Source organism: Olea europaea, unplaced genomic scaffold (assembly GCF_002742605.1).
Source record: "Olea europaea var. sylvestris unplaced genomic scaffold, O_europaea_v1 scaffold1266, whole genome shotgun sequence".
NCBI classification, from domain to species: domain Eukaryota; kingdom Viridiplantae; phylum Streptophyta; class Magnoliopsida; order Lamiales; family Oleaceae; genus Olea; species Olea europaea.
Genome location: NW_019230110.1, coordinates 102,150 through 119,425, shown reverse-complemented (window position 1 = coordinate 119,425; position 17,276 = coordinate 102,150). Strand labels below are relative to the sequence as shown.

Here is a 17,276-nt window from a genome sequence, read left to right as displayed (position 1 = left end):
GAATGCCCAGACCCTATTTGTGATGCCCAAGAAAATCCTTCTCTAATGATAATTAGTCTATGTTTGGTGTAGGTTAAAATTTGATAAAAAAATCTCAAAACAAAATCAATAATTAAATTTAATCAAATATTTTATTGAATTCACACTTTTTCAACCATATATTTTATCAATTTTTATCAAAATTTATTAAAAATCTAACTTTTAGTCTAAATCAAACTAGGGCTAAATTGTAATATTATTTGTTTCAGGTATTATTTTACTTAAAGTATAAGAATTATGGTCCTCAATGTTGTAAGCCAAGCCCTCAAAAGTTATTAATTATTTAAGAGGAAATTACATCTACACAGGTGTTTAAAGATTGAATTTCAACTATACACTCTCACCCTATTCCATCCATCCAACTAAAACCCTAATTATTTTCCTCCCTCTCTCTCTCTCTCTGTGAACTAGTCTAGAGAGAGACACGACCAAAGAAGACTTAGGGGAATGGAGGGTGGAGCTCAGCCAAGGAGAGACACAATCAAAGCAGCCAAAGAGAGACACGATCAAAGTAGCCTCTGATTAGCACATCCCAACCATGTTTTCGATAAGTCTTCAAGACTCCGCTGACAAAATTGGAGCTACCATGGGGAAGGTGCAATTTAAGGTTTGGTTGAGAGAATGTTGCTGGCGATGGTTATGGTGGTGTTGCGTTGGGAGTGGATCTATTTGTGGTAGTGTGGTGCAGGCGACGATTGCATGGTGGTGTGGTATAGGCGGCGATTTTGTGTTGGTGGCCATTTTGTTGTTGTTGGCAATGGTGGTGTCGGGGTGGATCAATGTGTGGTGGAGTGGTGCAACCGGCAGTTGCATGGTGGTGGTCATTTTTATTGTTGTTGGCAGTGATTGTGGTGGCATTGTGGCGATGCCATGGATCTGTGAGTGATGGTTATCTATAATTAAGGGTTGGAATGGTGGCCATTTTTTTGTCTATCTCTCTATGGCTGCCAGAGATTTTGGCAGTGGTGATGTGAGTAATTTTGGTGAGATTGTGAATCGGGTATTGTTGGTGTGTTTCGTGGTGGCGATCGTGGTGGGTTCGTAGGTTCAGATCTAGTGGTGGTGGTGATAGTGGTGAGGTGGTGTTGTTGTGGTCGTCGTGTTGTGTTGTTATTGTTGGCGTTGGCGGTGGCGGTGGCGGAGGCAATGGTGACGACGGGATGGGGATGAAGAATGTTTGTGACCAACTATTTGGTTGATTTGTGACTAAGTATTGGTGATGGATTGGGATAGGGGTTGAGTGTTTAGTGTATGTGATCAACTATTTGGTTCTCTATGACTAACAATTAAACTGTGGCATTAGAATTTGATAATTCATGACTAACAAATTTGAAAATAACAAATTTGAAAATATGTGCCCCAGAAATAAAACTATGACCTATGGAATTTTTGATTTGTGACCTTGAAATAAACTATGATCTATAAAATTTTTGATTTGTAGCCTCACAATCAGAGTGCTATTCATCTCAGCAAAAATCCTATGTATCATGATCGAACAAAACATGTTGACATTAAGTTTCACTTTGTGATAAACATGGTTGAAAATGGTCTGATCAGTTTAATAAAAATTCCAACAGATTTTAATCCCTCTGATTTAGGGACCAAAATGCTGCCTTTAACTAGGTTTAAAAACTACTTGAAGATTCTAAACATCACTTGAAAGGTAGTGTGTTTAGAAAAATCAAGCTGTACTGTTTTAGATATGTACTAACTTTCTTTTTTTGTTTTTATAGGTAAATAAGAGTAAATGAAACAAGTTGGTTCCTAGACCTTAGAAATTACCAAGAATAGTTCAGCAAGGTGAAGATTGTTAAGTAATTGGGCTACCTCATACTCTTGGTCCATAATATTTGGGTCTATGTTGCTGAGTGTGGAAAATTGTCCAACCTGGATGAAGAAAATGTGATTCCTTTTAAACGCGCCTCTTCATTTAATTGATGTTTGATCAGGCCGTACACTTGGCCATCTCTCGACCGTTGATCTGTGGCTCTTTGACTGATTGTTTAAAGTATTGTTTGGTCATACACTTTGTTGACGGTTGAACTTTATGTGTTAGAGTTTTCTCTCCTTCTTCTCTCTAACCACACCGTATATTCTTTGTGAGTTTTTTGATCTGAAAATCTGAGTGATACTGGGATTCTACACTTGATGTATACTATGAGAAAGGTTCTTAGTGATTTGGTGTGGCTTTATACTATTTGTTGAGGCTAGAGGAAACATCGAAGAAATCTTTTATTTCTTCTTACATATTGTAACTCTTCTTGGTGACTTCTTAGTGGATCTAGAGTTTTATTCACTTGTGGATGCTCAACGGGTGAGTAGGTCGTAAGACTGAACATCCAGGCCCTTTGTGGCGACAAATTCTTCGTGTTCTTGATTTTTTACATTTCTGCAATTTTTTTAGTACATTTATTTCTGAAAATATAATTTTAAACTAGATCCTAATACCAACAATATATTCGTACATTGGTTCAACGCCACTTTTTGTTCAGACCATACATATCAGATTTGACTTAAAATCCATTAATAAAACAAAATGATTATACCAACTTGTGTCTTCAATCCCTGACTAAACAAATAGACAAAGTAAAGAAAAGGTAAGGTTTCTGATTTCCTACATTTTGCTTCCTTAATTCCCAATTTCCCACGAGCAAAAATAGTTTATATGGTGTGTGAAATATTTAGGGTTTGAATGTTGTTACCTTTTGTGTTCTTTATTGATATTAAGGCAATCCTTAAAAAGGGATTGGGTGAGACGTGTTTGTGGTAAAGATTGATGTTTTTACGGAGAAATTTGTGTCTTAATTAGCAAACTTAATAAATGAAATTTGGTTGTTTGAACTCTGGTCAATTTCTTGGGTTCATGCTGAGTTATATGGTATGGGCACCGATTCGAATTCATATGACTCGTGAACTTACCATATTAGATTTTCTATTTTAAACTGACTTGTGAATGAAAAAATTTAGAATTGCTTAGTAGCCAAATCTTTTTATACTTAAAAAGTAAGTAAAATCTTTCCTTATAATAAAGATTTGGTAAGATATTATTTGGTATAGCATAATTTTTATTTACCTTTCTTATCATTGTGCCTATGATATAATGATAGTTTTTATTGAGTATATTGTGCTACGTAAGTTAAATTGTGCTGCTGCCAGAGTAGTAACCACACCTAATGCGTTCTGTCCCGACGCTGCACGAGGTTTTCATGTGAGTTGTGACAATAAACCCAGCACCATCGTTCCTCCCTTGGCCTACTATAATTCTGCGTCCGCCAAATCGAATGGTATCCCTTTTGGCTCATTGCACCATTGTACCTCAATTGGCTCACGTTTATGTTACATCCACAAAATAAAGTGGCGAACCAACACCCTACGAATTGTCGTCCACATCCCTCATGTAACTATTCATAGACAACAACTAGACACTTGCTCTCATGCGGATCTATCGCAGACCAAACGTGATATAAATAATAATATTGTAGTGTAGTAAACTGAGATCATTAATCCCAATATTCCCGACCAAACATCAATCATTCGGGAAGAATCTCCACGTATTTCATTCAATGTGCTCACAGGCTCAACTCATTCTCCCTTCGTCCATGGGCTGAGCCAAACTCACTTTTGTTTTCACGAGCCAGCTTGCTTTGGACTCTTTAATAGCTTTATTTTAGGTCATTTCATGAACTTAAAAATAAATAAATAATAATAATAATAAATAAATAAATAAGAGCCAAACGAACTCGAGTGTCGGCTCGATCCACTGTCACTCTTATATCCGCACCTTGACACGTGGAATCTAGATGCTTCGCAATGTCTCGGTCTAAAGCCTTAGATGCTCTGCAATGTCTCGGAGGTCCACTTCCCGTCTTCATCAACGGCACGATGTCGTTTAAAACAGTTGGTCTTCCACTCAAAAGGAATAGTGCATGAATCATGCAACAATGGACTCGAATTATAAGATTAATATTTAATTCGGTGTGGGGTTTACCGTAGCACACACATATCCCGCTGCATTAATAAATTAATGTTCCCTTGTGATTGTTTCCACGTATCTCATGAAAATTATTTATATAATAAATAAATTATGAATTTCAATTGAATATTATTTGAAGAAGAAAGAAAATCAATGCCTGAATAAATTATGTCCCATCGATTAGATTTGCGGCCATACTTTTTTATAAGACTTATGATAGGAATTATTAATTTCAAAGGACATATTTTATTGTTAACACTAATGACGCCGTAATTAAAATTGACCGTTGCCTTGCAGCCATAAATCCAACAGTACTCTTAATATTTTGATTACGAGTTCAATTCTCTCTACCAACACTTTTTCGATCGAGCTTATCGTACAAGGCTTGCCTAGTGCGGTTTACCTGGTTGGCATGGTTTGCAGGCTATTGCGTTAACCCGAGGGTTTACCCAGTGCGTACCCGAAGGGTATCGGCTATGAATTCCCCGTCGAAAAAAAAAACAAATGAACAAACAAACATTACTCTTAATATTTTGGTCATAAGAGGAAAATAATAATTTGCTTGCGACAAATACGCCTTATTGGTATTATAATCAATGCACAAACAGACAAAAAATTGAAATGTGTCGAAAGTTGTTGGATGGCTCAACCATTCCCTCAATTTGTGCTGGACAGATCACAAACAAATATCTTTTTTATGAATTTTATATAAAATAAAGTCTACGCAGGAAGTGTGTCTGACTAGTCGATCAAGCAAGACCTTTAACGTGTTGGTGAAGCCCAACCCAACCCGCTTGTAATTGCTGACTAACTCATAACATGATCTTTGTTAGGCCTTTTATGTGGTGGACAGTCCCAAGACTGAATGCCCAGACCCTATTTGTGATGCCCAAGAAAATCCTTCTCTAATGATAATTAGTCTATATTTGGTGTAGGTTAAAATTTGATAAAAAAATCTCAAAACAAAATCAATAATTAAATTTAATCACATATTTTATTGAATTCACACTTTTTCAACCATATATTTTATCACTTTTTATCAAAATTTATTAAAAATCTAACTTTTAATCTAAATCAAACTAGGGCTAAATTGTAATATTATTTGTTTCAGATATTATTTTACTTAAAGTACAAGAATTATGGTCCTCAATGTTGTAAGCCAAGCCCTCAAAAGTTATTAATTATTTAAGAGGAAATTACATCTACACAGGTGTTTAAAGATTGAATTTCAACTATATACTCTCACCCTATTCCATCCGTCCAACTAAAACCCTAATTATTTTCCTCCCTCTCTCTCTCTCTCTGTGTGAACTAGTCTAGAGAGTGACACGACCAAAGAAGACTTAGGGGAATGGAAGGTGGAGCTCAGCCAAGGAGAGACACAATCAAAGCAGCCAAAGAGAGACACGATCAAAGTAGCCTCTCATTAGCACATCCCAACCATGTTTTCGATAAGTCTTCAAGACTCCGCTGACAGAATTGGAGCTACCATGGGGAAGGTGCAATTTAAGGTTTGGTTGAGAGAATGTTGCTGGCGATGGTTATGGTGGTGTTGCGTTGGGAGTGGATCTGTTTGTGGTAGTGTGGTGCAGGCGACGATTGTATGGTGGTGTGGTGTAGGCGGCGATTTTGTATTGGTGGCCATTTTGTTGTTGTTGGCAATGGTGGTGTCGGGGGTGGATCAATGTGTGGTGGTGTGGTGCAAGCGGCAGTTGCGTGGTGGTGGTCATTTTTATTGTTGTTGGCGATGATTGTGGTGGCATTGTGGCGATGCCATGGATCTGTGAGTGATGGTTATCTGTAATTAAGGGTTGGAATGGTGGCCATTTTTTTGTCTATCTCTCTATGGCTGCCAGAGATTTTGGCAGTGGTGATGTGAGTAATTTTGGTGAGATTGTGAATCGGGTATTGTTGGTGTGTTTCGTGGTGGCGATTGTGGTGGGTTGGTAGGTTCAGATCTAGTGGTGGTGGTGATAGTGGTGAGGTGGTGCTGTTGTGGTCGTCGTGTTGTGTTGTTATTGTTGGCGGTGGCGGTGGCGATGGCGATGGCGGAGGCGATGGGGACGACGGGATGGGGATGAAGAATGTTTGTGATCAACTATTTGATTGATTTGTGACTAAGTATTGGTGATGGATTGGGATAGGGGTTGAGTGTTTGGTGTATGTGATCAACTATTTGGTTCTCTATGACTAACAATTAAACTGTGGCATTAGACTTTGATAATTCATGACTAACAAATTTGAAAATATGTGCCCCACAAATAAAACTATGACCTATAGAATTTTTGATTTGTGACCTTGAAATAAACTATGATCTATAAAATTTTTGATTTGTGGCCTTAAATTAATTTGTGATTAATTAACTTGATAATATGTGACCAATAAATAAATTGTAACATATAATTATGAATTCGTGACCATTAATTATACGTGTGATTTTATTATATTTATTAAATAAATATTTTTAATTAATTAATTTTATATATATACACTCACACCTAAATTTTGAATTTTTAAGCTATACGCCTATTTTTTCCCATTATTTAATTTTGGGTCCAGATATAACCTTATGCGGGCTCATTAAAATCCATACCTATTTAATGTTTAATTTCAACGTACTGGACTAAGAATGGGGGAAATTACACCAGTTAGTCATTAATTTTGAAATTTTCATTTCACTAAACGATGAATTTTGTCAGTAGTTATATTTATACTATAGTTTTTGTTAATTGCATTATATTTTAATTTGAGCGAAGGTTTCCAACCTTTGTTCATTTTTACACTTATATTTTCAATATTTTTCATCGAGTTTATAGCATCAACCTTCTATTAATTAACATATCTTGTTTCTAGTAACAATTTCGATCCAAAAAAATTGTTTGAAGGGCTTAAAAACTCTTATTTACCCAATAAGCAAAATAAAAAATAAATATCAAAGTTTGACAAAATATTTGACCCATATTTTAAATCACACTAACATAATATCTAAACACAGATCATTGCCAAATGTGAAATGTGTTAATTAATTGAAGGTTAAGAATAAAAATACAACAAAAAAAGTTGGAATTTTTTAAAGTGGTAAAATGAGAAAAAAATTGGAAATCTTCTTTGCAATAAAAATGTAATGTAGGTAACAAAAATTATGGTGTGGATAAAATCACCCAAATTTTATTCAAGAGCCATTGCACCAGATGCTAAAGCACTGGTGTTTTGTATCCATTGACCAAAAATATATTGTAAATGTATAACTATATCGAAAAACATATCCTAAGGAGGTCTTAAAACACTCATGGTATCATTATGAACTAAAATAACAATATTATTTTTCTATTACTATCCCTAATCAAAATTCAATCACAAACACTAAAATCAATATCACCACCCCAAATCAATATCACCACCCCCCCTACCACCTCTATAGTTGCCATCATCGACCACCTCCATTAGCACCGTGACACTACAAAAATTTTCTAGGTTAGCAATGCAAATTTTTATCATAAAAGGTCATTTTTAGGTTGTTTCATCGAGAATGAATCGTCGAGAAAATTTTCACAAGTTTTCGTCAGTAAAAGTGTCATTGCTTATAATTTTTTTCTTTTTAATTAATGAAATTAGTTTTATGGTAGGTGTGGGATTTGACTAGATGATAGTGATGGTGGTGCAATGGTGTTGATGGTAGTGCAATGGCAATGGAAAAGATCATGCAGTGATGGAAAAGATTGTGTAGCGATGGGAAAGGCTAAGTTTTAGTGACAGGGCATTGTGACAACGTGAAGATCTAGTTACAATGGTGGTGTGGAGATTCAATTTAGTGCATGGTGGTGATTGGTACGATGACTAGGGTCTTACATGTTGTTACATATGGTGGAGGCAAGCGGGGGTGGTCTGGTGGAGGTGGAGATGATGGTGGTGGTGATAGTTGCACATATGGTGGTGGATGGTGCAAATTATTGTGGAGTTGATCTTGGTGTTGATAGATGTTCTTGCCGTACGTCATAACATGTTGTCAACGGTGGTGATAGTGGCGGTGGCAGTGGCGGCATAACATGGTCTATTACAAGAATTATACGTATATGTAGAGGTTGTTGTGGTGGTGCGACGTGATATAGTTTGTCACAAGTGACATGTCCTCGACGGTAGTGGTGGTGGTGGGGACAGTGTAACACGATTTGTTACAAGTGTTACACATACATATGGTGTGGTGATTGTGATGGTAGCGATGTAATATAGTTTTTCACGGTGATATGTCATCAACATGATAGTGGTGGCAACAGTGTAACACAGTTTGTTACAAGTGTTACACGTATATATAGATGTGGTTGTGATGGTAGCGGCATAATATAGTTTGTCACAAGTAACATGTCATTGATGGTGGTGTCGACGACGAATGATAGCACAGTTTACAGGTGTAATGCGTAATGATACAAAAAGTGTAACACTTTTGTTTTAAGAAATGAAACATAGGTGTAGAACAATTGGAACAATTGAATTGCCATATTATAAATATCAAAGTTTGACAAAATATTTGACCCATATTTTAAATCACACTAACATAATATCTAAACACAGATCATTGCCAAATGCGAAATGTGTTAATTAATTGGAGGTTAAGAATAAAAATACAACAAAAAAAGTTGGAATTTTTTAAAGTGGTAAAATGAGAAAAAATTGGAAATCTTCTTTGCAATAAAAATGTAATGTAGGTAACAAAAATTATGGTGTGGATAAAATCATCCAAATTTTATTCAAGAGCCGTTGCACCAGATGCTAAAGCACGGGTGTTTTGTATCCATTGACCAAAAATATATTGTAAATGTATAACTATATCGAAAAACATATCCTGAGGAGGTCTTAAAACGCTCATGGTATCATTATGAACTAAAATAATATTATTATTTTTCTATTACTATCCCTAATCAAAATTCAATCACAAACACTAAAATCAATATCACCACCCCAAATCAATATCACCACCCCTACCACCTCTATAGTTGCCATGATCGACCACCTCCATTAGCACCGTGACACTACAAAAATTTTCTAGGTTAGCAATGCAAATTTTTATCATAAAAGGTCATTTTTAGGTTGTTTCATCGAGAATGAATCGTTGAGAAAATTTTCATAAGTTTTCGTCAGTAAAAGTGTCATTGCTTATAATTTTCTTCTTTTTAATTAATGAAATTAGTTTTATGGTAGGTGTGGGATTTGACTAGATGATAGTGATGGTGGTGCAATGGTGTTGATGGTAGTGCAATGGCAATGGAAAAGATCATGCAGTGATGGAAAAGATTGTGTAGCGATGGGAAAGGCCAAGTTTTAGTGACAGGGCATTGTGACAACGTGAAGATCTAGTTACAATGGTGGTGGGGAGATTCAATTTAGTGCATGGTGGTGATCGGTACGATGACTAGGGTCTTACATGTTGTTACGTATGGTGGAGGCAAGCGGGGGTGGTCTAGTGGAGGTGGAGATGATGGTGGTGGTGATAGTTGCACATATGGTGGTGGATGGTGCAAATTATGGTGGAGTTGATCTTGGTGTTGATAGATGTTCTTGCCGTACGTCATAACATGTTGTCAACGGTGGTGATAGTGGCAGTGGCAGTGGCAGTGGCGGCATAACATGGTCTATTACAAGAATTATACGTATATATAGAGGTTGTTGTGGTGGTGCGGCGTGATATAGTTTGTCACAAGTGACATGTCCTCGATGGTAGTAGTGGTGGTAGGGACAGTGTAACACGATTTGTTACAAGTGTTACACATACATATGGTGTGGTGATTGTGATGGTAGCGATGTAATATAGTTTTTCACGGTGATATGTCATCAACGATGATAGTGGTGGCAATAGTGTAACACAGTTTGTTACAAGTGTTACACGTATATATAGATGTGGTTGTGATGGTAGCGGCATAATATAGTTTGTCACAAGTAACATGTCATTGATGGTGGTGTCAACGACGAATGATAGCACAGTTTACAAGTGTAATGCGTAATGATACAAAAAGTGTAACACTTTTGTTTTAAGAAATGAAACATAGGTGTAGAACAATTGGAACAATTGAATTGCCATATTGATAAACAAATAAACAATCGTTGTTGAAAAGGACAATGATTAGAAAGGACCGACTTGACTCTCTTCGTCCATTTCTTTGTTTTATGATAGTATTCGAGTTTAGGATTTAGGGTAGTAGCGAATAGAGGATTTCCTTAGATCATCTCTCATGCTTTGGTGGATTATTAAATAAAATCGGCACATAAATGAATAAACTACGTTTAATTTTTTTCTTTCCAATGCAATCTAACATGAACTCTATCAAGCTTATGAGAGGGAGAAAAATAGAAATTGTGCAGAACTCGGTCTAGATTCACTGAAGATTTGTTAATGGGGGATACTTAGCAATATTTACATTTCCTGTGCATCATTGTTTGTGCTTCTGTTTTATTTTTAAAATTAAAAGATTTTTGCCAATAGTGTTAAATTGTGGATAGAAATAATTGAAAATCAATTTTGAGTAATATTTTATATTTAATAAACACTAATGCATTGTAGATAACAAGTCTTTCAATTTACCTGTGACCTAAACAACGATTCACAGAATGCATTAGAGAAGTCCCATGATCCCATAACTAGATCTTGGTTTGGTATACCCACTACAAGAAAATTGTGTTGCAATTTTGTTAATGCGATGAATGACCATAAGTTGTCGAAAAATATATTCCGTGACTCAACATTCGCAACAAACCTATTTCTCATAAAACCTTTATTGGAATATTCATTGCGACAAACTGACTTGTCGTCCTTTTAATTTTTTACAACATATATACATTGCGAAGACATTATAGTTACAAATATTATGTTGCTATTTTGTATTTTCTGCGTCAAACAAAGAGTGTCGCGATTTTGTTAATGCGATGAATAATCAAAAGTCGTCGCAAAGCACATTTCGTGGCTCATATAACACGGCAATACCTGCAACAAACATATTGTCATGGCGGACACAAGGGTGGGCATGGGGGTCACTTTTTGGCCAATTTTTGTTTTTGTTTTTTCTCCTATGTTTTTGTCTCAATTTTCGAAGTCAATTTGAGATGTCTAATGAAGTTAAAATATTACATTCTTAATATCATTTCAAAGTACTCATAGCCTAGTTTTCTACGTTAATAATGGCGCAAAAAAGGCCAACCGTAGCAAATATCATGGCTTGTCAAAGTAGGTCATTCCAAATTAGTATTTCAAAAGTTTCGATAACATGCTAATTTTAAAAATTCTCTAACGGTCATACACTAGTCGAATCTATAAATCGCCTTTATCATCTCGAAGCTCACTTCGAGAACTACGTTATAGGAATATTGAATTGTCCAAACAGATACCGAAAATAGTTAAAGATGCATCAAACATATTGCTTTAAAAGAGGTACATAATTTGTATTTTCTTTAAAAATTATCGATTATTATTATTTTTACGATACAAATTTGTAATATAATTTATATCATTTTATTAGAAAATTTTACATGGGATATGACATGAAAAAATTTCAAAATTTTACATCGAAAAAAGTCACACCTATGTGAATTGTTGGATGTAAAATTACATGGATGAAAACCTTTTTTTTTTTTTTGGGTGTAAATTTTTGAATGAAAAATATATTACAAACTTTTTGCATGTTTAATTGTGTCCCGCTAACTCAAAATGTCTACTTCCACCCCGTCTATTGTTATCGCTAAATTACTTTTGCAACAAAATCTCAATTTTTGTGACAACATTTTTTGTCTCAAAATCAGTCATTTTTTGAAGTGTACCCCATTGCTAATCCTTGTTTTTTCTTTTTGTTGTTGTTGTCATAGTTGGCCTAGGGTTTTCTATTGAGTCGACTACCAGTTATTAAAGTAAAAGCTCCGAGTCAATTATGCAATGTCCATTATTGCGTAAATGCGCAAACAAGTTATGAAAGGGAAAGCTCGGACTTGATTATCCAACAAGCTTTCATAGCGTAAAATAAAAAAGCAATAAAAGATATAAAATAGAATTGCAGTATATATACAAATAAAAAAAAAGAGAGAAAAAGAATTAAGACAGCAAATCAATATTTCTTCGGCCATTAATCTTTGCAATAGCAATTCATCACAAATTCCTTTGTTGTAACAAATTAAATATTTTCTTTTCCATCCTAACAACAAAGAACTCAAGTAACGAAATTAACTGGAAGAAACTCTCATTCATTGGAAATTCACACTAAATGTCTAGAATTGTAAGTTCAAATTGTTATTTAAGGTAAATTTTGTATCAGTGGTAATATTTAAATGGCCATGAGATTGGGCAGCCATTGCACGTTCAAATTGTTCTAAAGAAATTGAAGGAAATGAAAGAATTTCAGGAGCTTTTCGATTTTTCCATTCTGGAATTGGATTGATTGTCGTTGATCCATCCAATCCTATATGGCTTACATGCTCTACATCTGTCGGAAACCCTATTTCCAGTTCCTTTTCCTTTTCTTCCATTTCTTCCTTGTAAACTGAGAGAGAGAGAGAGAGAATTAAGTGAAAATTAAATCAATGGAAAAGGGTTATCGCTTAAACTTTGTCTATTGTAGAGCTCGTTCTTACTATGTACAAAACATATTTTGACAATAAATTTGGTATGTAGTGGACAACTATATAAAATAGCAGAACAGATTTTCAACTTCTTTTCACTTTTGTATTTTCCAGTATTGTTTACATGTAAATCACATTCTTCAATGAAGCACCTGGAAACACTACTTTGCAAACACCTAATAGGAATCTCTTTTACATCAACACTCGTTTTTATCTTTGAGAAATGTACTCAATTTTCACTCCCTTCTATGTATACTAAGAGTGTGTTTAGTGAGTAGTATCTAGTGTTCCTGTACAAGCATTAATGATGACTCTCAAAAAATTTCAATTCATGTAGTGATTTTATATAATACATGTTAAAAAATTAGTGGTATGCCTAGGTCTAGAATGACTTATCCTCTAGGGCCTATTTGGTATTGATTTTTAAAATTATTTTTTTTATTATTAGAGAGAAAAGTGAATCCCTCCTGTAAGTGAAGAAGTAAAAAATGACGGCTGATCATGTTAAGCAATGATCAAAAAAATGATTTTTTGGCTCGAAATATCAAAACTAAACAGGGCCTTAGAGTGAAACTAGCTATCTCGACTAGGTCCTAGTTTGTTGATGAGTTGGTCCATCACAATGGACGAGTAGTGTTATAGTCTGTGCAAAGATCCATAAGGACTAGTTCAATTGGCCCGTTGAAATGAAAATTGAAAGTCATGAGTAAAATTAAAAATATCCATTCGTCTTACTTTCAAATTGGAAAAAAAAATATATATATATATATATAAAACGAGACACCACTTTTTCGTTCTAATTTCTATCCCCCTCTTTTCTTTTCTAAATTTTCCGCACAATCTCCCATGTGTAATTCTCGTCCTACTTCTCATACGCTTTAATTTCTCACACACTCAATTTGTCATACTATACTATTTTTACATTCGAGTATAATAAAATTTCAAGTGTTATCTACATTACTTTTTGAAGTTTGGTGAAGTGTCAACCTTGTTACTAGTAAATATTCTAAATGTAATGAAACAACTATTAATGTTGTAATTTGCAAACATGTTGATGAGGATTTACAATTTTTTTTCAATCATGACTTAGCTCAAAATTGTATTAAAATCTAAAATAATAATAATAATAATAATAATAATAATAATAATAATAATATCAAAACACAGAAAGTTGGACCGACTTTGCCCGCGGTATTGGTGGGTTACATGCTGGGTGTTTCTTAGATTTTGAAGACTGTTTCGACCTATTTTACACGAGTCCAGATGTCGATGGATCGGTCCTAATTACTCTACTCATTTTGACACTCCTACATCATAAAATGTTTAGGACATCGCGTAGATATCATGTTTAGGGTCGGACGAGAATCTGAAATCTGCTTAGGAAAAGGGAGTAATATATTATGCTTGCTTGGTGGGATATGTAATTTAGCCATGAAACAATAATATCAAGAAATCCCATATCTAATGCATGGGGAGAATTTGTAGAAACTTAAATCCTAAGGGTCAATTGATTGATCAATCTCCACATTTGGGATTAGCATTTAAATTATGTGTGGCTGTTCCAACTTCCCAAAAGTGATATGAACGAACCCAAATGAACATTTTAATTTTTTTTTTTATTTTCTAAAAAAGTTGAAAATGTTAAATCTGGTTGCTCGTCCAACCCAATACGACCACTTGTTCTTTATGGAAGAAACACCTTGTTATTTTCATTCCCATGAGACAAACAAACCATAATAATTATCAAAGAATGAATATGATTTTTTCCATAATAATACTAAATTTACCAAATACAAATTCCCTAACTTATTTAGTATAAAACTATACTTCGAACTTCTTCCTATTTAGCTAAATTCATTATATTATTATTTTGAAGACAGAAAATTATATTGGCGCTTTTCTGCATTTTCATGTTAATCTATAACTATTATCAATAGCATTTTATACTATCTCTTCCCATAAACAAAAGAAGAAGAAGAAGGAGAAAAAGTTTGAGTATATAACAGATGTAAATTCTTTCAGTTAATTCATGTACTTACCAAACATCTGAGAAAAACTTTTTAGATGCTTCACCAATCTATGTATGCCCTTCGAAAGAAGTGGTTTTGGAAGAGCCAAGAATCCCCTGCTTTTCTTCATTGATTTCTCTCTCGAAGGCTTTCCCTCTCCCTCCTTTTGTCCTTAAAAATGGTGCCCACAATTCAAACAGCCAATGTGAGGGGAAAAAAAAAAAAAAGTCATTCACGATAACCACACTTTCGCTCTAATATTAATAAGATAATTATGTGTATAGAGAGAGAGATAGAGAGAAAGAGCATACCTGTTACGACCAAACTTGTGTCTGTAGTTTGTTCTGCATATTTCTTCTCAGGTAATTGGGTGGTGCCAACTGCAACACTTAAGTCAGAATTACAGCTCAATGAGAATGGAATAAGTGCAAGTTTTTCCATACGATCCGTCATTTCTTAAAACATATGCAAATCCAAGCTGCAAACTCCACTACACAGAGATGTGAGAGAGAGAGAGAGAGAGAGAGAGAGAGAGAGATTTAAAAATTAGGAGAGACTGAGAGAGAGAGAAAGAATTGTCGAAGTACAGACATCTGTACTTCTACTCTTATATTAGACTTTTGACTTCACATATAAGATAGAATGATTTTATTTCTAGAAATTCTACTAAAAATACTCAAAGTTTGGTGGGAAAAGTGAGAAATGGGCGTGGGGTGTCGTATGGTGGAAGTTTTTGAGTCTTGTTTGTATTTCGATGATTGAATGGTTGGAGTAATTAGTCATTTTAACTGTACAACTCAACCTACTTGTGATAATTAATTATCTAAATTAAGCAATTAGTTTGAGCCCACAAAAACTTTGCTATTTGTACACTGATTTTTGACACTTTGGTTCACACTCGTATTGTTGTCAACTGTCAATTTGATGGAAAAACTGTTTGAAATTTAAACTGCCCAATAAAATAATGCCACGTGACAAAGTATATATTATAATGTACATGTAGCAAGATTCGAGCCAACAAATCAACTTACTCAATTTGTCATACTATACTATTTTTACATTCGAGTATAATAAAATTTCAAGTGTTATCTACATTACTTTTTGAAGTTTGGTTAAGTGTCAACCTAGTTACTAGTAAATATTCTAAATGTAATGAAACAACTATTAATGTTGTAATTTGCAAACATGTTAATGAGGATTTACAATTTTTTTTCAATCATGACTTAGCTCTAAATTGTATTAAAATCTAAAATAATAATAATAATAATATCAAAACACAGAAAGTTGGACCGACTTTGCCCACGGTATTGTTGGTTACATGCTAGGCGTTTCTTTGATTTTGAAGACTGTTTCGACCTATTTTACACGAGTCCAGATGTCGATGGATCGGTCCTAATTACTCTACTCATTTTGACACTCCTACATCGTAAAATGTTTAGGACATCGCGTAGATATCATGTTTAGGGTGGTATGAGAATCTGAAATCTGCTTAGGAAGGGAGTAATATATTATGCTTGCTTGGTGGGATATGTAATTTAGCCATGAAACAATAATATCAAGAAATCCCATATATAATGCATGGAGAGAATTTGTAGAAACGTGAATCCTAAGGATCAATTGATTGATCAATCTCCATATTTGGGATTAGCATTTAAATTAGGTGTGGCTGTCCCAACTTCCCAAAAGTGATATGAACGAACCCAAATGAACATTTTAATTTTTTTTATTTTCTAAAAAAGTTGAAAATGTTAAATCTGGTTGCTCGTCCAACCCAATACGACCACTTGTTCTTTATGGAAGAAACACCTTGTTATTTTCATTCCCATGAGACAAACAAACCATAATAATTATCATAGAATGAATATGATTTTTTCCATAATAATACTAAATTTACCAAATACGAATTCCCTAACTTATTTAGTATAAAACTATACTTCTAACTTCTTCCTATTTAGCTAAATTCATTATATTATTATTTTGAAGACAGAAAATTATGTTGGCGCTTTTCTACATTTTCATGTTAATCTATAACTATTTTCAGTAGCATTTTATACTATCTCTTCCCATAAACAAAAGAAGAAGAAGAAGGAGAAAAAGTTTGAGTATATAACAGATGTAAATTCTTTCAGTTAATTCATGTACTTACCAAACATCTGAGAAAAACTTTTTAGATGCTTCATCAATCTATGCATGCCCTTCGAAAGAAGTGGTTTTGGAAGAGCCAAGAATCCCCTGCTTTTCTTCATTGATTTCTCTGTCGAAGGCTTTCCCTCTCCCTCCTTTTGTCCTTAAAAATGGTGCCCACAATTCAAACAGCCAATGTGAGGAAAAAAAAAAAAATCATTCACGATAACTACACTTGCGCTCTAATATTAATAAGATAATTTTGTGTATAGAGGGGAGAGAGAGAGAGAGAGCATACCTGGTACGACCAAACTTGTGTCTGTAGTTTGGTCTGCATATTTCTTCTCAGGTAATTGGGTGGTGCCAACTGCAACACTTAAGTCAGAATTACAGCTCAATGAGAATGGAATAAGTGCAAGTTTTTCCATACGATCTGTCATTTCTTAAAACATATGCAAATCCAAGCTTCAAACTCCACTACACAGAGATGAGAGAGAGAGAGAGAGAGAGAGAGAGAGAGAGAGAGAGAGAGAGAG

The 17,276-nt window shown here is 34.5% G+C and overlaps 1 protein-coding gene across 2 annotated transcripts; it reads right to left on the bottom strand.

The window, feature by feature from the left end:
- Positions 1–12,095: 12,095 nt before the first annotated feature.
- Positions 12,096–17,245, bottom strand: LOC111374617 (CRIB domain-containing protein RIC4-like). 2 transcript variants are annotated; one of them, XM_022997319.1, is made up of 3 exons: positions 17,039–17,245; positions 16,763–16,903; positions 12,096–12,528 (listed from the first exon to the last, which is right to left on the bottom strand). In XM_022997319.1, the coding sequence occupies exons 1-3, from the start codon at positions 17,178–17,180 to the stop codon at positions 12,257–12,259; spliced, it is 555 nt and encodes a 184-aa protein (XP_022853087.1). In that variant the 5' UTR covers positions 17,181–17,245; the 3' UTR covers positions 12,096–12,256. The 2 variants fall into 2 exon arrangements, with proteins under 2 accessions (XP_022853087.1, XP_022853085.1); XM_022997317.1 differs by lacking the exons at positions 16,763–16,903; positions 17,039–17,245 and adding exons at positions 14,647–14,787; positions 14,928–15,160.
- Between the last annotated feature and the right edge of the window lie 31 nt (positions 17,246–17,276).